The sequence below is a fragment of the Tachysurus vachellii genome, chromosome 15 (assembly GCF_030014155.1).
Source record: "Tachysurus vachellii isolate PV-2020 chromosome 15, HZAU_Pvac_v1, whole genome shotgun sequence".
Lineage (NCBI taxonomy): Eukaryota > Metazoa > Chordata > Actinopteri > Siluriformes > Bagridae > Tachysurus > Tachysurus vachellii.
Genome location: NC_083474.1, coordinates 13,678,255 through 13,694,093, shown reverse-complemented (window position 1 = coordinate 13,694,093; position 15,839 = coordinate 13,678,255). Strand labels below are relative to the sequence as shown.

The window sequence follows — 15,839 nt, the reverse complement described above, 5'->3', positions numbered from 1 at the left end:
ACAGACAGACAGACAGACAGATATCACTGCCAGTGCACTTCATCTTATCAGTCTTCATCTGGACATTCTATATATTCTTATATTCTACATGCACATGAGCTGTGCCAGGAACAGGAAACACACATGAACAAGAAGGGAACAAGAAGGAAACAAGAAGGAAACAAAGGCAGAACATTTCATTTACACATGAATTACACAAACATTTACACACAATTTTATGAAAAAAAAAAAAGATAAATAAGATTCCATGTTATAACGTGTGATGCCTAAACATTTATGAAAGGACTTGAGTATCTACTGGCTAGGTACTAGGTATCTGATAAGGAATAACTGTCGCTTATGACTGTTACATGATTACATGATATGATTCATTTGCAATAAGAACAAATACACAGAATAATTTCTCATTTGAAGGCCTTTATTCAATCAGTTTCACACCGCTGGCAATTGAAACCACAAATAAAAGCACAAAAGCACACTAACATGAATTGAACAGAAGCGAAACAGGAATTTAGTTTCATCATTTTTGTAAAAGGGTGAGGCAAGAGCCATTCTTGCCTTTTTTTAAATGACTTCCACATCAGTGTAAACATTTTTTTGACATTGCATCATTAACCAAACTTCTCATTATTTTTCGGTGTTTTCATTTCGTGTGGCGATGGCTGGGAAAATACGAATAGCAAATGATCTCACTTAAGAGATCAGGGAGGGAGCCGAATTTCTTGTAGTCAAAACAACTGGTATGTTTATTCAAAATTTCCTGGTTACTAACATTGTGATTTTTGCATAACGCTATTGTCTAACATTGAGATCATTGACAATGAGGTGGCTTTTTCTCTCAATATCCGAAGGCAGAGAGTCTATCTACTCATGTAAATCAATAAAGATGATAAATATCTATCTGTATAGTATAGTATACTTTGCTACACTATATAGATTGATAGAGAGGGAGAGGAGGAACTGGATAGCCTTACACCATGAATTTTAAATAGGTTTGTGTCAGTGTAATAAGTCCAACGGGAACCATTTAGTATCATGTGACTGATGGTAAGTCGGATTAAATTGCTATTTTTCTGTCAATAAGGGAAGAGCTGGAAGCTGGAACACATTTGCGGGTTTAAATGGATTAAATGTAATCCATATAGCATTTGAAGTCTTCTGGCTTTATGCACCACATGGACGTTATTTGATGACAATTACAAAAAAGATGACATGCGAAAAGGATTAACGATTGAAGTTTAGTACCATGATGCATTATAAAGCAAACCACTTTAGAAACAAAGTTTAGAGCCTGTTATTATATTCTGTACTTAAATGAATTTACAGCTCTAGTCTATTTGTACTGCACACACAAATTCAAGCTAATGTGCTGTTTGTTAATCTAAAGTACAGTTTTTCCACCTTCCCACTACAAGCTATAAGATGACAGTGACAGAGAAAGTGCTGGCAAAGTGATGACTGTGGGCAGCACTGAAGGTGAAGGATATCCTGTTTTTATGTTATGTTATTGTGATACAAACAGATCATTTTACAGATCATGTGAGATCTCATAGCCCTTCAAAGAAAATACTTGGCTATGTTAATCTCACAGAAGTAAAGTGTAAATTTCATTATAAGATAAGAGGTCTGATGTGAACAGTTTAGCGACAGTCTCACAGGTTCAAGTGAGACACATCATGTGTTTAAACAGAATACTGCCATCTGTTGGTGGGATCTTAGCACTCTTAAACCATATAGCACTAGCAGGGCTTAATTTTCATGGATGACAAACTCCACCCTGAAATACATTAATATGCTTATAATGATATATTTGCCATATGCTTACTAATTATGGTGCAAAATGGTTGCTAGGACAGAGAGCAGCTATATCAATATATAAACACACTCAAGGTTTCTATATCTATACCATTATATACACCGTATTTAGGAGTATCTTTATTAACTCCTAATATCCAAACAGCTCAAGCTTTTCATCTGACATTTTCCAGCACTGTGTAATGAAATATTAAAGCAAAATAACTAATATCATATAGAAGAGAAAACAAACACTGTCTTTACTCAAAGTTCCAGAAGTCAGTGCAGCTATACAACATAGATATACACAGTTATAGAAGAGAATTGGTGCAGATGGTTAGAAATCTGCGAGATGACAATGACGATGGTGTTGTTAACGTTAAAGTTGACACTTTGGAAGCTCATTTGTTTGAGCGGAGATTACAGATAAAGTGGTGAAAGAGAGCTGGACAGATTAAAGGACTAAAATCCTGCATCAGTCTCTTTAGGTAGAGATGAAGCAAAGACTAGGACTATCTTTCCACTACAGGTGGCAATTATAACAATTTCCAAACTTCCAAGGTAGACGTAAGGCAGCATAAGTCTCACTTGTGCCATTAACCACAGGACTTTAGACAGATAAAAGAAAAAGAAAAGAAAAAAAAAAGAAAACATCAACTCAGAATTCCAGCAAAGATAAAATGTTAATACTAGCACAAACAGAATTGTTATAAATCATCAACCACAATTAATTCATTGGACATATTCAGATCTTTATTTCAATACCATCAATAACATTACGCTGGGCAAGTTTAAGATTTATATATTTTTTAACTTAAATCTGCATCTAGTGAAGATGGAAAGGGAATGTGGTATCAGCTGCAGATTTGTATTAGACCTTATTAAGCAAGACATGAGCAATGGAGTTATTCAGCACGCCATCACTTGGCAAACAATAATACCACTGGCTATATAATAAAAATTTGTATAGTGAAAATTAATAACAAAAATAAATAAATAAACAAATGAAAGAAAAAACAGCTTTGAGACTTGTTTGGGACTCGATAATGCTAAAGAGAGATCAAACACAATCATAATATCTTGTAATGCAGAGATTATAAAAGAAAATTGAGCATGAAACATTTTAGTTCAAATACTAAAGATATTACAAACCTTATGTATGAATGCTATAGCATATGGTCCATCATTTCTCTTATAACTCTAAGCTCTAGAACAAAAACCTATCGAAATATTAGGTCTTTGAATGATCAAGGATATCATCAACACTTGTAAGACTATCCTGACTCTTTTGTTTATGTAACAAAGTATGATATATCACGTAAGAAGCTAGGCTTCAGAATAAAACACAAAAAAATGCTGAGTGACAAAAGAGGACATGATGCCCTTTTTACTCTGTTGTGTAAACACCACCTATGGGAACATATCCTTGTTGTTTCCATTCCCAACTTCCATCCCAACGGTCTGGACTCATGGACACACAGTGCACATTAAACAAACAGGCACACTTCTACAAAACAAAAACTGACCCTTCAATACTTCATTAAGAAAAAATATATGTATCTAATCTTATCATGCTGCTTTGAGCTGTAAATAAAGACATTTCTAAAAAAAAAAAAAAAATACATACATACAGATACTGTACAGAATAACAGACCAGTAAATAATCATGTTCTCTTGTCTGAAAAGAGGTCTAATACAAATGGATATCACACTGCAAAATTCCAAAAAGAGTTTAAATATGTTTTAGTATTGGGTATATCTTTACAAAAACATAAAATAAAAGTAAACATGAACACATTTACGAGTGCTTTAAATGCTGCTGGTTAAGTGGTTAGTTTAGTTATCTACACAATGTATTTAATCAAAGTCGGTACTGGAGGGAAATAAATTGAATTGTAATATCAATATGACCAAAGCATTTTCACAGAATCCCATATCTACTGTGTCATTCTTATTTTTTTCTTTGGTCCTGGGGTAAGCTTGTTCCTTATTTACTACTATTATCATCCTATTTATTCTCAGTCATCTGGTTTTTGCTATAAAACTTGTTATAGTTGCATGCTCACTGATTTCCCACCAAAGGAAAATACAATGTGTACAATGTTGAAAAAATAACAAAACACACAATTGGCCACTGTCCAGATAAAACCATAATGGAGTCCATCTGGTGTACTGGATGAGACAAAGCAGCCGACAGCCTCCAGAACAGGACTGTAGCAGCTTGTTCAAGATGCAGTAAAACTGCTGAATTAAAGGCAAAGGACGGTACGGCAGATAATGATCTGGGCTTGTTTACACCGAATATAGATCTGTTTTAGTATTACTGCTCTTTATTATTCCATGTCAGATAGAAAAGCAATTGCGCTAGGTGGGAAACAAGAAATCCAAGACACAGCAGGGATTGTTTTTCACCTGCGACGTGAGGATAACGTGCCTGAACTTTATTTAGTATGAATTAAATGCTGATTTGGGATCAGAAGTGAATGCTGCATGTAAAATCCCATTTGTACTGCATTTCAGTTTCACCTGTGCACTTCAGTCATGCCACACTGAAATGCAATCACTGTCCAATTACAGTGCCTTGCAAATTATTCATACCCACTGAACTTTTCCACATTCTGACACGTTACAAGCACAAAGAAAAATGTATTTTATTGGGATTTTATGAAATAGACCGAAAGAAAGTGGCACATAATTGTGAAGTGGAAGGAAAGTTATAAATGGTGTCCAATTTTTTTTTTTTTTACAAATAAATATCTGAAAAGTGTGCCGTGCATTTGTATTCAGCCCCCTTTACTCTGATACCCCTAACTAACATCCAGTGAAACTGACTGCCTTCACCTAATGAGTCACCTAATGAGTAAATAGAGTGCACCTGTGTGTAATTTAATCTCACTATAAATACAGCTGTTCTGTGAAGCCCTCAGAAGTGTGTTAGAGGACATTAGTGAACAAACAGCATCATGAAGACCAAAGAACACACCAGACAGGTCAGGGATAAAGTTGTGGAGAAGTTTAAAGCAGGGTTAGGTTATAAATTAATATCCCAAGCCTTGAACATCTTACAGAGCATTTGTACAATCCATCATCCTGAAATGGAAAGAGTATGGCACAACTGCAAGCCTACCAAGACATGGCCGTCCACCGTAAACTGACAGGCCGTGCAAAGAGAGAATTAAACAGAAAAGCAGCCATGGTACCACGGAGGCCCATGGTAACTCTGGAGGAGCTGCAGAAATACACAGCTCAGGTGGGAGAATCTGTCCACAGGACAACTGTTAGTCGTGCACTCCACAAATCTGGTCTTTATGGAAGAGTGGCAAGAAGAAAGTCATTGTTGAAAGAAAGCCATAAGAAATCCTGTTTGCAGTTTGTGGAGGACACAGCAAGCATGTGGAAGAAGGTGCTCTGGTCAGATGAGACCAAAATTAAACTTTTTGGCCAAAATTCAAAACGTTATGTGTGGCAGAAACCTAACACTGCACATCACCCTGAACACACCATCATGTTGTGGGGATGCTTTTCTTCAGCAGGGACAGGGAAGCTGGTCAGAGTTGATGGAAAGATGGATGGAGCCAAATACAGGGCAATCTTAGATGAAAACCTGTTAGAGTCTGCAAAAGACTTGAGACTGGGGCCGAGGTTCACCTTTCAGCAAGACAATGACCCTAAACATACAGCCAGAGCTACAATGGAGTGGTTTAGATCAAAGCATATTCCTGTGTTAGAATGGCCCAGTCAAAGTCCAGACCTAAATCCAATTGAGAATCTGTGGTGAGACTTGAAAATCGCTGTTCACAGACGCTCACCATCTAATCTGACTGAGCTCGAGCTATTTTGCAAAGAAGAATGGGCAAAAATTTCACTCTCTAGATATGCAAAGCTGGTAGAGACATACCCCAAAAGACTTGCAGCTGTAATTGCAGCAAAAGGTGGTTCTACAAAGTACTGACTCAGTGGGGCTGAATACAAATGCACGCCACACTTTTCAGATATTTATTTGTAAAAAAAAATAATAATAATAAATTGGACACCACTTCACAATTATGTGCCACTTTGTGTTGGTCTATCACATAAAATCCTAATAAAATACATTTTTGTTTGTGGTTGTAACGTGTCAAAATGTGAAAAAGTTCAGTGGGTATGAATACTTTTGCAAGGCACTGTACAGCCCTAAGCCACAGTCAGTGACATTGCTGAAAATTTCAAAGGAATGCAACAAGAAATTACATTCAATTCAGATGTGAAGCAAGCATTCAATTCCCTGCTGATTGTTTTTCATTAAAAAGTTAGAGTTTGACAAATTAAAACAGTACAATCTGCATATGCTATGCTGTGACTGTTTTTCTATCTGGCACAAAATCATCATATTTTATGGTCAGTGTTACATTATTTTGTTTTATGTGCCTGAGACCTTTGCACAGTACTGTATAGTGGTCAGCCTAACCAGGAGTCTACAAAACCACAAATGCATTTCTTGTTATTCTGGGATAGTGCAGCTTCAAAGAGCCTGTGGAGTGGTTTATCCAAAACAAGGACGTTCTGCCTCGCACTTTCGCATACCATGGAACACTGCCTGGTTCTGGTAAAGCTGATCCACAAGTCGTGTCCTGCCCTCACTCTTTGCTCTGCTCATGTTCCAGCTCAGTTTTTGAAGGCCCCATAGCGACTTGCTTTGCTAATAAAGTCCTTCAACAGGTCATGGTCCATGTCAGCGAAGGCCTGGGTTTGAGTGACGGCAGTCAGATGGTTGACGCAGAATTTGAAGCAGAACTCTTCCAAGTCCTCAAAAAAAGAAGAAGTAGTTTCACCAAGTAATACATCTCCAGATGCTTGATGTTTAACATGTGGAATAATGGGTTCTGTTTTTAACAGTAAAGTGCATAGTGTATGCTTTAATACTAAACATGGCAAAGTGAAAATCAACTAGTAGACATTAAAGCTCAGAGCTCCTCACTACCACGTGCCAGAGCCATCACTCAGCAAGTAAACAACCAAAAATTCCCTATTCAGTTCCCTAGTTGGTGAAAACTGTTTTCTATACAATAGTTTACTGTATAGAAAACTAAAACATGGCTGCAGATAACTATCATTTGATATATTTTAAATGCTTTCATCAATTATTTCAGTTTCTCTTGTATATTACATACAAACCATCTAATAGGATACCAACATTCAACAAATATTATTTACATCATTAAAATATTCTTTATGCTATTATATTATTATCAAGTTATTATAATTATTATTATACATATTTTAGTAAAAAAAATAAACAAATAAGAGGAATTTAAATATGTAGAGAATTTTACAGAAATTCTTTAGAAATACTCAACACAAGAAAAATTCCCTTATAAAAACTCAGTTTTCCACTTTCAGGTCCGTTTTGTAACTTACTCAAACTCATTTATGTGTAGCAAGCTGAACTTTCTCCACAAGAGGGCACTGTTGTTGTTTCTTCAGTCTTTGTTTGCTACCATCATTGAGGACACAGGCAGGTAGAAAGTTTTGTCTACATTCGGACTGAGTACAGGTGTGTGTGTGTGTGTGTGTGTGTGTGTGTGTGTGTGTGTGTGTGCGTGCTTACCCGTGCCTCATACTTAACAGCAGCAGATAGAAGTGTGATTGCATTCTCTTCCGAAATACCTCTTTTAATGGTTTCTTGGCAGAGCCTTTTTAGATGAGTCTCTCTGTAGTAGGTAGCAAGATCGAGAAGACCTGAACACCAGAGAGTCAATTAATTCTTACAAGATCAGTCAATTAACTCTTACTAGCTTTCATTTAATATTCAATATAAGTCTTACTATACGTTATATACAGCATTTCCTTGATACACACACACACACACAATGTGTGTGTGTGTGTGTGTGTGTGTATATATATATATATAAATAAATACATACACACACAAACATACCCACACACCAACTCCACACCAATATTAACATTATGAAATGCATGTATTGCATGCCTTGTTATGCATATGTTATGATAAAATTGTTAAATCAAATCTGTTTCATCTTTGAAATTATTATCAGCATTCCTCTGGAAGCGCTGCAACATTCTTGAAATCACACTGACTAGCTTCAATTGGAAGCCAGCCAGGAGTCTTTTATTAAAGTAAGCCAAGCAGATTTTAGTGCTACTTGTTTGGGGGCACAAATTACTTTGAATTACAAATATTTTAAAAAAATATATACTAATTTACTACTGAATTAATAAATTAATTTGATTGGTAGTTTTCTTTGATATTGATTACAGCACAGCTTCACACATGTATAGGAGTATGAATGCATATAAATGTATGAATTTACCAATGGCATCCTCAGGTGGCAAGTTAATAGTGTCAGTGTAGAGGTACTCCAGGAAAGCCCGGTAAACCATGTAGGAGAACTGATGGATTTCGATGGCTTCCTCATCGTTTTCATTTAACAGTGCACGAAAATGCTCACATCTTTTAATAGAGAAAAGCAAAATATGTATCAAAATATGAAAGTATATCCTTGTGAAGCCTGTAAACTTGTTCGCAAATATGTCCATGACAAATGAGCTCTTTTTTCCATACAGCTTAAAAGTTGACTTTACTTCCTTGAGCAGGCTGTAGCATGTTTCTCTAAAATTACTGCCATATTTTTGTTTTACCTGTTTTGCATTGCCATCGGGAAGTACATTTTTTATCTATTCAGTGTCTGGGAAAAGGAAATCCCCTAAAATCTGTTTTTCCAAGGACAAACATGTCATCCTGGTTCAATGACTTGTCCATTATATTCGCTATTCTATAATTCTATAGTTCCCATTATAAGTAAAACTAAAAAAAGGGAACTTTTGATGACAGACTTTACCTGATTTTGAGAAGAGCTTTGTGAACATGAATACATTTCCCATCAACTAGGAACTTAAGGTCTGAACTTTCTGGGCTGTCAAACTCTCTCTTAAGGGACTGTGCCACAGTTAAGTAGTCATCCCCATCTAACCAGGAAAGAAAAATCCAATTTAACATCCCAGGCATGATCAGACAAGGATTTAAAAAATACAAGTGAATACAAGTGAAGTGATGCTAGTGAAAACAAGATTTACACGCAATAATTCTTTTCGTGTCTTCACAAGACGAACCCAAACTGATTCTCTTCTTACCCACAGTGAGAAGACGCCAGGTTACGGCAGGAGTAGCAAAACAGGCAAACACATCATCTGTGCTGGAAAAATGTGTGCTATGTGGGACAGGAACAGCTTGACCTCGACACTGACCCCACATCAGCACCTGACCACTCTGCGTCTTGGCGGATGATGTGTGACTGGTGTGACACGCAGCCACTTCCACCATCCTGATGGACAGACAACACACAAAAGACGTTTGCCTGTTCCATTAAAAAGGATAATCAGGGTCTGTTTAGTCTGTTTTCACTCAGAGTTTTGAATAAAGATAAAACTCTCAGAGAGCCACTAGCTAATAGCAATAATTACATTTCCAAAAGTGATTTGTTTTGATTTCTGTTCATCGGTTTACGCATTATTCTGTCCATTACATACAGAATTTGGTTTTAGTATGAATTCACCTGCAAACACACACCCACCATCTCTATGCTACTATTTAAAAAAAGCTTAATTGAACAATCTTGACTATGAACACAATGCCACTCCTGCACTTAGATAGATAACACATCTGCACATGTTGAGTGCTTAATCAGTGCAGATGCATGGAGGTGGAAATGCTGTGTGATTGTGCATGTTTGTTCTCACCTCTCCTTGTCCATGTTGATGAGTACAGGCAATGCCTGATTGCTCTTGTTTCCTGTGCCTAGCTGCCCATAAGCATTGGCACCCCAGGCATAAACAAACCCCTCATCTGTTAATGCCAGCGTGTGTGCATAGCCACAAGCCACCTGCCGAGATAAGCAAGCAAAGGTTTACCTTTCCACTAATGTGAAATGTGAACAAACATCTCTTTATTCCAAACTGAGCTTGGCAGAGATTAACCTGATAAACATTAGTGAATTATAGACCTGAACCAAACTAGTACTTTCTTGTGGAATACAGGACACTGTATCATTTGTTTCAAACTGCATTTAGGGCTGTATATTCTGACAGTCACACTACAGTTTGTATTTTATCTACAGTCAACTTGTGTCACTGTAACTGTGGTCATGTACAGTACATGAAAAATTAAGTCATCTTAGTTTAGCTAGCTACATTATACAATCTGGTTGAACTCTGTAACCTCACAGCATGCGATGGAAGGTGAATACAGGGCTCTGTCTGTGGCTAATTTATCATTATTTTTGTGTGATCTATATGTTTTTTGTTACCAGGCTCCTATATATTATCACAATCAGAGCAAGTAAAAGCTTGTGTGCTTATTGCGAGACATGTATTTTTCAACCTACTGCTCATGTTGCATAACACACTCAGAGAAAAGTGCATGCACAGGCTTACAAACTCCCATGTTTGGCTACCCCTGTAACTGATAAAAATAATATTTTTACAAGTAAAGGTGCTCATTCTGAAGAAAAATAATATGTGGGTAAGAGTTTGGGAGCTTAAACAGTGATGTGCACACGTGAGTCATGCAGCTTCATTTATTCTGTGAACTTGTTTAATTCCTCACCTGGACAACGGTGATTCCCTGTAGAGCAGCAATACGACACGGTGTTTGTTGGTTGCCGTTATTACCCAGACCTAGCTGCCCATTACAGTTATAACCCCAGCCATAGATCTGTTAGCACATGACAGTCAGAGCACATAATGTCTATAAAATCTCACAGAAAGGAAGAATTATACCACTTATTCAACATAAATCCCTTTAATGGTCTGAATTAAATATAAGCACACCAGAACAAATCAGGTCATTGCTTTGTATTAGCATGATATCAATCACACACAAGAATAATTTAACATGAAACATGGGCCGTCACCTCTCCGTTGTCTAGGACAGCCATGGAGCAGAGCTGGCCGCAGGCAATGTTCACTACGACTTTGTTCTGCAGACAGCTGCTGACCCTGCGTGGTGTGGGTTGGTTAGCTGTAGAGCCTGAGCCTACCTGGCCAGAGTTATTGTAGCCCCAGGCATATACCTGAGCATGGAAGGATAAAAGGAAATTTGCAGGGTTACTAACGTACTTAACAGAGGAAATAATTATAATGATGTAAGTAGACTCAACCCTAGACTGGGGTGTAACAACAGTACAGTATATAGTAAATACAGGAAACCCAACATCCACAAGGATTAAACAGTTCAGTGAAATCAATATTAAAATGACTTCATTCTTTAACAAGTTTAAAAACAGTACCTCTCCATCAGTAGTGAGGGCGATGGTATGATGGGAGCCACAGGCGACCTCATTTACCCTCTTATTAATGAGGTTGGTGGACACCAGGGCAGGTATCAGGCCGTGGTTGGTGGTGCCATTCCCCAACTGGCTGTAGCCATTATGGCCCCAGGCATACACCTCTCCCTCTGCATAGTAAATAAAACAAACAAACAATGGGTTCAGACTGCATGTCAGTAAAATAGAACATTTGACAGGCATTTCATTTTATATATTTTGCATAATTCATATTTTAGATAATTAAACATAATGCAGAATGGTGTAAAAGTAAAGATCACATTTATATCTAGAACATTTCTAAAAACTTTTTTTTAATCCATAGTACTAATAAAGCCACGTTGTAACATTGTAATACATGGACTGTAAGCTATAAAAGTATTTTATCAAACATCTTTATTCATCTCACAATTCTGCATAGCTACAGTTTCCCTTCACTAAAACTAAATATCTGTTCCAACATGAAATGCCACTGTGCACAATGGGGTTCAAATAAAGACATCCACATAAACACTCATGGATTTGAGGTGTGACGTTAAGGTGCTGGTCAGCTGTAGACATATTTTTCACCATACAGGGTATTACAGCACTATATTAACAAATTAGCAGACGTAAATTGAGGCAAGTAGCATTTGTCAAAGGAAACTGTGCATAATGTGGGGTTAAATAGAAGGTATCTGCTTGCTGGATCATTAAAAATCAGTTGCAGTGCAAGGCTATAGACAAAATCAACTCAGATTAAATACTAAGCTTACAGATTGCTGGAAAAAATTTTTGCTTCGGTTAGCTATTGTTGATCAATTAGTTCAGGCACATAGAAGAGACCAAGTATGACCGGAGAGCTCTTTCTGTTTCACCACCACAGACTGGTATGCTGACTAACACTGCTCCCACTAACCTGAGCATTTGTCAACCTGAGACAGATGGAGGCTTTGGTACATTACAAGGATACCCCATTGTCAATTCTCATTACAGCTGCATCCCACTGAATGTGGGGACGTTGGGAAATACCCAGAATCTTCTGGACTGGACATGAGAGGTTAGGCCAGGAGGAGCTGAAATATGTAGCTGGGGATTAGTAATGTCCTCAGATCAATTAAAACGTTCTCAGTCTGTTGCCACTGCAACCCCCACCAACAGAAGCAAACGGAAAATTAATGAATTAGTACAGGTTATGCAACTGACAGCCGGCCAACCTAGAAAGTTTCATCATTGGTGATGGATGGTGTAGTGTAGTGTCTCCAGGTCTCCAGACAGTTCAACTTCCTGAATAACTGGAATGTAATTCATCCTCATTTTGGCTGGCATGGAAGGTCATTATCTACAGTGATACCATTGATTTCTATCTACCCGTGACTATTCTGCTAGTGCAGCAGCTGGTTCAATCTTTCTTACCCTTCTGGCTCTTTATAAATCTAATGCCATCATTTAAACCATATATTCTGGTTCAAACTGATATGGCCTTGGGAAAAAATATTAAACATTTTTGATACCCTCGTACTCTGAGCCTCAGTTTGATGGACACATACAGTACAGTAAAAGAAAAGCACTGAAACACACTTGGGAACAAACCCTTACAAATGAAAAGCCTCTAAAGCATCTGACAATGGATTTGCTAATATTTAAAGCAATTCAGTGATTATTCAGACTATTGATTAATGTCAGTGTTAATGTTGAAATCTAAATGGGTTTGTTTATTTCTCAACTTGTAAATTATGCAGAGATACTGAGAAACTTCTTGAAAAACCTTTAGGCAGAGGCTTAATTAACATATAGTCATATAAAAGTCATATTTTTCATTAGACAACAAAAATAAAACACTCCAGGTATTTTCCAATGTTAGTTCAAGTTCAAAGTTCAAGTTCGTTACCATATTATGACATCTTTTAGGACAAGGAAAGACGATTCATTAAAAGTGGAGTAGGCATATCACCAACCCGCAGTTGCAATGATGACATGCGGCCCGGTGCCATAGCTCAAAGAGATAATCTTCTTCCCACACAGGGAGTCTATCCGTCTGGACTCAATGGTGCTTTGGACATCTCCCAGACCCAAGCATCCGCTGCAGTTTGTTCCCAATGCAAACACCTGTGAACACAATCAAATTAAAATAGAAAATTATTTAATATATAATTATAATATAATTAAATTATATTCATAATTTAATTATATATTAAATATATATTATATATTATATATATAATATATTCAGTTTTTACACTTTCATAAGAAATTTCAATACATTCTGATATAGACTCATGCACACATGAATTTGGTGTATAGACAGGGATACCAGAGTTTTTATCTGCAAAAAAAAAACAAAACAAAAAAAACAACAAGTGCTAAGTGTAAAGGCAAAGTGTAAATAGCTTGACAGACACAGAGATTAATACAATATCCAGGATACAAACAAGGCTTGTGTTAGTATTACAGGCCTATTTTTAGCTTAACTCCATCTGTCCTTTCTGAAGAGTCAACCTGGAGGGGGAGGGGTTAAAGACACACACACACACACACACACACGCACATACGTATGTACATGTATGCACACACATACACACACATATGCACACACATATGAACATGTGTGATATGAGAGAGAGAGAGAGAGAGAGAGAGAGAGAGAGAGAGAGAGAGAGAGACCCCACCCCCACCACACACACACCTGCTTCAACTCAGTAAGGGCTGTTAATTAGGTCATGTGCAGGACAGGGGGTACCCTATAACCAGGGCTGGAAACCTGTGGTGGAGAGGAAAGCCTACCTCATCATTGACTGTAACATAGATGGCCTCATTAGCAGCACTGCCAAACACACAGGCCTGACGGATGAGACGTAGTTCCTCAGGAGGCAGAAGTGCAAACACTGGCCACTTTCCCACGTCAAGCATCCTACTCTGCAGCCAACAAGATAAACAGATGAATACAATATCTTTATACGCAAATCAACTAATGATAAAAACAGCCCCAGAAATTGGATCCTGAACAAATCACGTGCTGGCCTTCACACCTCCAGGCTGGTAGCTGTGTTACAGTGGGGCGAGCGATTAGTTAGTGTCTAGATCTCAAAGTTCCCTGTTTGACATCCTGTAATTCAACTGCACACGAAAAGTACTGAGATGCAAATTATAATCCACACTTGATTTGAATGGGTTTAATGCAACAACAAAAAAAGTAGACATAAAAAATCTGTAACTTTAATCTAGTGTGTTCAATCAGGTAAAAGTTAAATAGTGTAAAATGTCAATGCAAGTTTTGGACATTATGTTAAACAGTTCATGTCCAAAACAAACATTTATTTATTAATTAATAATGTACCCAGTGTTATGTTTGACATTCTGGAGGTCCAGTTCTCTACACTGTTTACTTTTCATGTCAGGTTATATACCTGAATCAGCAGGTCATAAAAAAGTGAGTTGAATCAGATCTTTCGGGGTCTGTGTTGTGTTGTGTTGTGTTGTGTTGGTCCAGAACACGTAAAAGGTAACTACCAGGAGCAGGAGAAAGCGGATGTTTCTGTGATTGAAAGCCTGTATCATTGTGTACACTATAATGTCTGCTATATGACAGCGGGGTTAAACTTTAAAGAATCCAACCGGTTAACTGCTGCTGTTGGTGTTATCATACAGCTCTATGTAGCATGAAGCAGAGTGACGTCTACTTTAGCTTTGACAGCTAGCTAGCTAACTAACTAACTAACTAGCTAAGCTAAGCTACGCTAAGCTAAGCTAAACTGCACCCGATGTTAACTATCTGCTGGCTTATCCACAATGTTCAGCCAGGAAACATTCACTTTTTACCCATAACAGACACAAATGTAAAGCTTTAAGCTAATTAGCTAACTTTGTGTCAAAGCTAGTTAATAGTAGTATGCTAGCTTGGTAAGATAAACACCGCTTAGCTAGCAATGCTAAATGTTAAGCTTTAGTCGTTTACACTGCACTATTACATTACCCCTTTGTCTGTGTTGTATGTTGTCCAGCTGCTTTAGCTTCCTTTATCAGTTTCGTGTCCATTCGCGGTGAACATGGACTTCTCCAAACTGACCGCTACACAATGTGTGTGTGTTTGGAAACACTGCTGTGAGATGGGGTTCACGTGGGTGTTCACGTGATCACAGACACACGCCGAATCCACTCAGGCTATTATACTGTAGTGAAATTACTCTTAAACATAAAACGGAACAAACCTTTTTCCTATAAAACACAATATATTATAACTATTCATTTTTTCTTGTTATACATGTTTGTATATGGTTTGTTATATTTCACATTATATATATATATATATATGTGTGTGTGTATATATATATATATATATATCACACACACATATATATAATCTTATATACATACACAGTTGTCTAGAATGATTTCCCCTCACTAGAAAGAAGAGGCACAAACATACTACAATTCCTCTTGCCCAAATGGAGGGCAATGAAGACATTTTTTTTGCCCAGGATGATGTGGAAGAACTTATGTTTCCTGAACCAACCCTGACATCAACTCTAATGAACCCCCTAATGTTAGTTGAAGCTTCTCAGATCTGTTTTTCAAACGATTTTTGCGTTTGGCTGTTCACATTACCTTTTAAAATGTGGCCTATATCAGATACCAGTGTGAACTGTTTGCTGTTTCGAACTGACCCGCATGAGCAAACGAACAATAACAATGACGTCACATGCAGCACGCCGTTGCGCTAAAGTTGGCGAGGTTATGGAGGAA

At 37.4% G+C, this 15,839-nt stretch overlaps 1 protein-coding gene across 3 annotated transcripts; it reads right to left on the bottom strand.

Moving 5' to 3' along the window:
• Nucleotides 1-2,525: 2,525 nt before the first annotated feature.
• On the bottom strand, nucleotides 2,526-15,212 carry rcbtb2 (regulator of chromosome condensation (RCC1) and BTB (POZ) domain containing protein 2). 3 transcript variants are annotated; one of them, XM_060887925.1, is made up of 12 exons: nucleotides 15,070-15,212; nucleotides 13,881-14,012; nucleotides 13,055-13,205; nucleotides 11,082-11,248; nucleotides 10,707-10,865; nucleotides 10,400-10,507; nucleotides 9,535-9,677; nucleotides 8,872-9,119; nucleotides 8,637-8,763; nucleotides 8,109-8,248; nucleotides 7,382-7,512; nucleotides 2,526-6,579 (listed from the first exon to the last, which is right to left on the bottom strand). In XM_060887925.1, exons 2-12 carry the CDS (start codon nucleotides 14,004-14,006, stop codon nucleotides 6,439-6,441), a joined length of 1,641 nt encoding a protein of 546 aa, XP_060743908.1. In that variant the 5' UTR covers nucleotides 14,007-14,012; nucleotides 15,070-15,212; the 3' UTR covers nucleotides 2,526-6,438. The 3 variants fall into 3 exon arrangements, 2 of the variants coding, with proteins under 2 accessions (XP_060743908.1, XP_060743909.1); XM_060887926.1 differs by having other exon boundaries at nucleotides 8,929-9,119; XR_009649607.1 differs by having other exon boundaries at nucleotides 6,440-6,579; nucleotides 7,382-7,484.
• Nucleotides 15,213-15,839: the final 627 nt, after the last annotated feature.

Bases quoted from the DNA above. Each gene is read 5' to 3' on its own strand.
- rcbtb2 (XM_060887925.1), bottom strand. From the start codon at position 14,006: ATGCTTGACGTGGGAAAGTGGCCAGTGTTTGCACTTCTGCCTCCTGAG. The intron at 8,764-8,871 runs GTAAATCTTGTT...TTTCCTGGTTAG, and splicing joins CACGAAAAGAATTATTGCGT to ATGGGGATGACTACTTAACT. The intron at 6,580-7,381 runs GTAAGCACGCAC...TCTTTTTTTGAG, and splicing joins CTGTTAAGTATGAGGCACGG to GACTTGGAAGAGTTCTGCTT.